This window comes from Falco biarmicus, chromosome 6 (assembly GCF_023638135.1).
Source record: "Falco biarmicus isolate bFalBia1 chromosome 6, bFalBia1.pri, whole genome shotgun sequence".
Taxonomy (NCBI): Eukaryota; Metazoa; Chordata; class Aves; order Falconiformes; family Falconidae; genus Falco; species Falco biarmicus.
Window position 1 is genome coordinate 77,052,164 of NC_079293.1, and position 7,528 is coordinate 77,059,691.

General features: G+C 45.3%; 1 protein-coding gene across 2 annotated transcripts in view; it reads left to right on the forward strand.

Moving 5' to 3' along the window:
- RUNX2 (RUNX family transcription factor 2) overlaps positions 1–4,851 on the forward strand; it is a 159,009-nt gene extending 154,158 nt beyond the window's left edge. For both annotated transcript variants that reach the window (XM_056343014.1, XM_056343015.1), the window contains one exon: positions 3,931–4,851. In XM_056343014.1, coding sequence (XP_056198989.1) covers positions 3,931–4,613 — 683 coding nt within the window. In that variant the 3' untranslated portion in view covers positions 4,614–4,851. The remainder of the gene's footprint in view (positions 1–3,930) is intronic.
- Positions 4,852–7,528: the final 2,677 nt, after the last annotated feature.

Here is a 7,528-nt window from a genome sequence, read left to right on the forward strand (position 1 = left end):
AACAAAAGCAGTGAAAATAGCCAAGACTGCCTGAAAAGTTAAATGCATGCTTTTCTCATGCAGATGAATGCATTTGAAATAACTTTAGTTTCCCCATTCTCACGGGGCAGCCCGCTAATCTTTTTGTAACATCCATCATCATGGTCAGGACAAGGACCAGGAAACCCTCTCTTGGAGGTGCTCCTCTGCTCTCTCTCATTACTGTATCACCTGGCCTATTCACACTTCTGTGTGTTTTTAACACCCCAAAGTCCTCTCAGAGATGGCAGTGCAGAAGTATTCCCTATTATTTGCAAATAGGTAACAAAGGTGTGCAACTGCTTTCTCTTTGGGAGATCCCTAGTAGATCATGAGGGCAGTGAATGTCATGTATCTACTGTTTCTAAGTTGGGCTCCCATCTCATTTTTATGTACCTGGTGTAGGAGTTCTCTTTTGAAATGTAGGTATTTTCAGTGCATGGCACCCATGTCCAAGTTACCTATCCTATATTATTGCCAGTAAAGAGCCGAGGACTAATATCTCTCATTGTAGCAATAGAGGTAATGCTAGACCTATTTAATCTTCTGACTGTGAAGAAAGCCTAGGGAATTGGATAAGATGCAGACTTATTGGATAAGATTGGATAAGATGCAGATCTATACTGTAGACTGTTAAAGCTAAAGGTGACCTGAATCCCATCTCAGTAAACCAGCCCTGGTGAAGGATGAGGCCAAGCTCCCTAGGCACTCAGAAGAAAGAAGCAGGTGACTGTGAAGCTGTTCAGAGACACACAGCCAATGTCTAAGCCTTCCCTTTGGGGGCTTTCCCTCTATATATAACACAGAAAATGCAGGTGCTTTCATGGAATTTCTTCACTAGGCACTCATAGTTCAGTAGTTTAGATGAAGTTGATCGCAACCCGGGTTTTCTGAGTCCTGGATTAACTTCCCTAACTGGGGAAATAACTTTTCTTCTAAGCTACAAGCCTGCCTTGAACAGTCAGTATTTGTGTGTGGGAGTATGCTATAGTACCTACCCATCATTGGTAGACCGGGTGTACTGGAGGATGCTAACTGACCATGCACAGGTGGGTTGATCCATTTAGGGAAGGTCACTGTACTTGTCCGAGCACCTTGTCTTCAACATCTCTCTTCTCTGCTGGCACCCATCCAACTCCACTCAGCTACAGCTGCACCTAGGTGCAGATCTAACACCTCCAGGAATGAGTGTGCCCCTGGATGCTCCGGTTAAAGAAGACTCTCTGTTGCAGCTGTACAAACAGCAAAAAAAGCAAGCACTAGAGTTGTGATGAGTTTCAACATTCAGATAAAACAAACAAAATTAGAGAGGAAGGAAATAAATAGAAGCATTCTGTTGTATATGCTAAGTAGTTGTGGGAGCTTGCTCCATGCTTCATTGTGCTTAGGGCTTCTATATTCTTGGGCTTTCTTAAACCTGTCCTAGCAATTTTGTCCATGGAGAAAAAATTACTGACCCTAGCTGACACTGCTTTGAGCAGGGGTTGTGACTAGGCAGTCTCCAGAAGTCTCTTCCAACCCCAGCAATATTGTGGTCCTGCAGTTTTCATCATCACTGTGGGTCTGGACATTGAACAGTTGAGTGAGACCCCACCCAGACAAGCCGTCACTCTCGGCGCGCAGGCTGCACTGTCAGCTGTGCACATACCCGGCCATTGATCTGAGCAGTGCAACAGCTTCCACATGTCCTGGATACACCAGCCTCCCCATGGGGGTGCCCAGACGCCCATGTGGAATGTCTTAGATGGAAGTATGGGAGCCTGCTCAGGCTGAGCAAGATGTGTTTAAAAGGCTGCATGGCATAAATAAATCTTAAACAGGGATTAGGGGGATGACAAAGCTGTGGCTTCTGATAGAGAAGCCGCTCTGTTTGGAAAGATTACAGCTAGAAAGAAGAGGCTTTGGTGACCAGATTTTTGTCTCTATTTTTGTCTGTGTTAGTTACTACTCCTTGTATTTTAACCCAAATTACTCTTTAACCGTTTAAGAATCATTTGTGACTGTTGTTTGTCACAGTGCTAAACTGGATTACCTCAAGGTTTGAAGAGCTTCCTCTGCTCTCCAATGTATGGAAAAACATTACACTTAATTTGGTTTGTTTGGCTAGTGTGGACAGGAATTAGCCATACTATATATGGACCATAAACACTGTTCTGGTTAACACTACAGTTGAGCCAAACCTGAACCTTTCATCTCACCCTTTGCAAACTTTGGTGGTTTGGATGGAATTGGAACCTGTATTTGAACTGTGCTTTATTTTTGTTTTTGTTTTGAAAACCCAAAGCCCAATCAATAACACTTTGGAAACCCAACATCCAGCATCCTCAGCCCACCTCTAGCAAACAGGGATTGAGCGTCTGTGTGGGCAGGGACCTTATGTTGGGAAGAAAGCCAATACACAAAGGAAGGAAACTGTTTCAAGGAACCTGCAGTAACTTTCCATAAAAATCTCAGGGACATAAGGGCATGTTGAATTTTGTGTCAGAATACCCTCCAACCAACATGTGTGTCTGGTTAGGGAAAATATGGTGGTCCCATGCGGGACAAAGATGGACCTTTTTTGGCTACACATCCAATTGGTTTGGTGTCAGAAATGACAGGGGAAAGCCTTCATTTGCTCTTGACTCATAGTTTCAGCTTGCTATCTGGAATACCAAACCAGCCAGTAATGAAAATGGATTTCTCACATCAGATTTTCTAGATGCCAGAAATAATAATAGTATGGTGTTAACACCTCAGGACTTGGCTTTCTCTAGGTTGTCTTAACCTAGATAAATCTATTAACTTGTGTCTTTGTATCCACAGCAGTGCCTTAAAATTTGCACTTAATTGCAGCAGTAGTTTTAAAACCCATCTGTCTTACACTGACCGTTCCTGTAGCATCTCATCACCTTCTGTATAATGTGCTCCCAATGCTAAAATAAAGGGCTACAGCGTGGTGTAGTAATTCCACTTATGCGGATCTTTGAGGCTGTTGAAAGGCTAACATTTCCTATTATATTTCAAGCTTTCAGAACTATTGTAAAAATAGGATCATCCTTACCATACGGTATTTACCAACTGGGCACAATGGGTAGAGCACCTCGAACCATAGTGTGGCTCTCCAGGTCTTTGCATATCCCTCAGAGGCTGATCTATCATCCTACACTGTATATGTTGGGCTCAGTCCAAGCAAGCATGTTTCTAATGACTTTAGTGGACATTGGGTGAGGTCCACTGAACTGCTTGCAAAACAGCGGAGGTGTCAAGCCAGGATGCCCAGTGTCAACAATTTCTTTTGGTCTCTTCTTCATTGATTTTTATAACTGAAGCTGCTAAATATCTACAGGCAGGGTCCTGCATAAGTTTAATTGTGTGAACTCTGCCATGCCTTCACAAAAAATAAAATTACAGGAGAGTTTAAGCCATCAGCTGGCTCTTACTGTTTCTGGCGCTGACCTGTCCATTCACACCAGAATGCTGAAAACTGGGACCCTCTATGAAGCAGCAATTCAGTTTGGCTCTGGCAGCAGCTGTCCAGCCCTCACATGTCCACAGGAGATCTGAGTCAGTTAGGACATTGCCACCATTCCACGACCGGCCAGGAAAACACAGTAGGTAATTCAGCAGCTAATGCCTGCCTATGAGATGTCAATCAGAAAAATGTTAAAGCCTCTCCACAGGTTAATGTTTAGGAAAAATGGGAGTGGAAAGATAATTTAGATTTATAATATTAAGTTGCATGCTTACCTACAGTAGGCTCTTGTCTTGGAGTATGTCTGTTCTTTTCTAATTGACCTTCAGAGAGTATCACTACCAGCTAATGAAATTCCCCCTTTCGTCAAAAAGTCCTAGTCCCACTGGGGTGACAGTAAGCCATAGTCCATGTAAGTACATGTGTGACTCAAGGCTCATCATGTGTCTTCCTTGCAGGCTCAGACCCTTGCACGCCTGATGCTCCACCTGCTGCCACTTCACCACCAACCTCTGAAGAACCTGGACCTTTCACAGCTCCAGCATCACCATCCTCTTCCTCTGAGACTGGTACTGCATCATTTTCACCACCGTTACCTGCCTGTATTGCAGCCTTACATCCCAAACCACCTCCTATTCCACCGTCAACATCAGCTTCTGCTGCCACCATTCACCCTGGACTCCCTTCTCTTCCTGCACCACCCGCCTCTACTCCATCCCTGCACCCTGGACTTTATTTGCCCGTAGTCCCACCTGGCAGTGCCACCCACCTCATCAACTGGCTGCCCTTCCTTGCTTCTGCAACACTTGCCACCATTCAGGGGAAGGAGGAAGACCAGCCACCCGTAAGAACGGGCTCCCTGGAAGGCATGAAGCGCTGCAGCAGCACCCCCCCAGCCCCCTCCCATGATGGAAATCCCCAGGTGGCACCTATGGGAGACAGACCTCCAGGGGCTGCTTCCTCAGCCCCGGCTACCCATGCCATGCCCCCGAGCTCTGAGCAGGCATCAGCGAATGTGAGCGACATTCTGGCAGAGCTGCGGACGATGAACAGCCACCTCTCCATCATTGCCCGAGCCCTGACACAGCTGGCATCGTCGCTAGCACCGCAGCAGGACACGCGTGGCACCCCACCTCCCTAGTGCCAGGCTCTGCACTGGCTCACCCTGCTTGTAGGGGCTGGTGTCAGCCAGGGACACCCCATGGTGGAGGTAGGGTGGAGGAAAGGGACCCTACCCCAACCTGCCCGTAACGTCTGTGCCAGTTCACTATGCTCTCCAACACCGACCATGTCTCCCTCAGTGGGTTTTTCTGTTTGTTTGTTTATTTGCTCCTTGTAAATGGCTGCATATATTAAAAAAAATAGTTTTGTGGTCTTGTTAATAAAATTGTTTATATTTCTTGCATTCCTTTCAGATGTGCTCGCTCTCCTCCTCTCACTCATTAACCACATGAACACTGGTAGGAATTGATGAGGTCCTGCACAGAGAATGTGGAGGAGAATCTGAAGTGGTGAGAAGTTACCCATGACAGAATGCTCAAGGAGGTGACAAAACCCCTCTGAGCAATGTGAGGGGTCACAGACAGGAAATAACACAATAAAACTCTGGAAAATTTTCCTATTGCTATCCATCCAGGCTGTGTGGCACAGCTCTGTTGAACTTGGAGCCCTTCCCGGTGCACTAAATCTCAGGCATAATTGTAATTACTGATGCAGGTAAGGGCCATGATAAATTGTTCAAAATACAAAGCAAGGTGGTTGTCTAAGCAGTGCTGGGTCTGAACAGCTACCAAATAGCACCATCCACCTCTTGTCCTCTGAGAGAGCATGAACCGAAGGCACTTAGCTGAAGCGTATCTGTTTTACTTGCCAGTGGTGCCTGGGGTTCTTCAAGGGCATAAATGGGCCAAGCTAATTTACAGCAATTAGCCAGGCACACGTGGATAGATCCCGACATTTCACCATCTTTTCCCTATTGCCAAGCTGCAGCGGCTTGCCTAAAGGTGGCATTGGAGGCGTGAAACCTCAAACAATCCTCTTTGTGGATGCGGAAAGAGCTCTTGGGTGTGAATCCAAGACTCGTCCCATCAGATGTGTGACTTGAAAAGCAGCTGGTGAGGTACCCTTGGACACTGCCTGGCCTGGTAGAGGCACCAGAGCTGGGAGCCGAGTGTTGGGATGTGCTCAGTGCTCTGGAAGAGCCCCAGGAAAGAGGACTGGCAGCTCTGGCCGAGCCATTTTGTGCATCTCAGCCACAGTCTGCCCATAGAGCAAACAACCATCAGTCAAAAATAAGATATTTTCCCAAAGGTAGGCCAAGCACAGGGCTGGTGGAGGCTGAGCCAGGCTACACGGCTGCTCTGCCTTTCATCCTAATGAATTAAAATGAAACAAATGCTCGTGGCAAAGGAAAATAAAGGCCTCTGTGAAGCCGGGTATGATCTTGCCTTAATTTAGTTGTGCAGCCCTCAGATATCAGGATCTGAGGCCATCTCTAGGAAAAACCCAGACAAACAGACAGATTGCTAGATAAGATTAAAGAGGAAGTATTCTGTCTATTTGCAAATATTTCTGTTACAGATGAGCCTAAGCCACAAAGGTTGAATGAATATACAAAGTTCCCCAAAGCTCAGGTGTATTTGAATTTGAGGTTTTGGTTACTGTATATATATTTATATATAAACCTATCCATATTTTTGAGTTTGTGCCTGAAAGGCAAAGCAACTGTCCTGTTCAATCATGGTTTTTTTCTAGGGCTGATCAGATATTTTTTTTTCCTCTGATGTGTTTAGCAAAAAAGGTGAAAAGAAAGACATTTCATAGATGGCCTACACTACCTTCTAGTTTTATGTGTTTCAACAAAAAGAGATAAAAGGAGTGTCTTAAAACATCTTGGCTTTTGATTTGGCTATTGTAGTTTCCATAGACTAAAAAAAGAACGAGTAAAGAAATGTTTATCATATTTCCTCCTTTAAAAAGAAAAAAAACAATACAGGACAGAAAAGAAAAGAGAAAGCTTTACAGTTAAAAATAAATAAAAGGAATAAATTTCATTTTTACCCATCTTTCCCTCTTTCTATTTAACATGGTAAAAAATAAATAGCATATACTCCCACTCTCAACAGTTTTACTTGATTTATTCTGTTGGTTTTGAATAGTAACCTTTCATGGCCTAATGTTGATGAGAATCTCAGTGGAATTTTCTGGATCTGTGCAAGACATGCAGCCATATTCCTCTGTACAGATAACTTCAGAAAATCTCACTAACTCACAAAAAAAAAACCAACCCAAAAACTTTATCTCTCAGATAAAGCTGCTGATGTTTTATCAACCAAGGTTAGAGCTGGCTTCATTTAGGTGTCTAGGATTTGGGAACAGATTCCATGGCATGCAAATACTGAAAAAGCCTGAAAAAGTTGCCTATAGTGTTAGAGTTTCAGCTGTGAAGGCAGTGCTCTTCTTTCTCAAAGATGACATGAATGTGATCCAGCTGGCAGGGAGAGAAAAGTGCTATTCCTTATCCTCTTCCTAAAGGGACAAAATTTCTGTGGTCCTACAGCCAAAGATATTAGATGTTCACCACCGCATAGCCTAGACTCCAAGCTGTCTGGTCCTATGGCATCCTAACACAGAGCAAGACCAGAGCCTGCAGTCAGAACTAGCACCTTTCAGATGGCCTTGGCAACCACTGCTGGTGCGTGGATGCAGCAACTGGCTCCAGCGCCCACAAGGGAGACAGAGGCCACCCGTGGGAAGGGTCCTGCTGGTGATCCCCTCGGTCCCTACCCATCTAAGCCATCCTGTGCCCGGCCAAGGCTCTGCTCAGGCTGCAGCCGCAGGGTCAGCTGCTGCAAATTTGCGCGCAGGGTTTGTGCGCAGCCCATGCTGAGCTCTGTTAGCAGCACCAGAGCCAGGCAGTTAAAACCCAGCTCAGGTATGTCTGGGCTGCCCCAGCATGGCACGGAAGAGCTTCACTGCTATGCAAAGAGGGGTTCTGCCCATAGGCGTCTCATTCAATAAAACACATTATTCTCTACTCAATGCATTCAATAGACT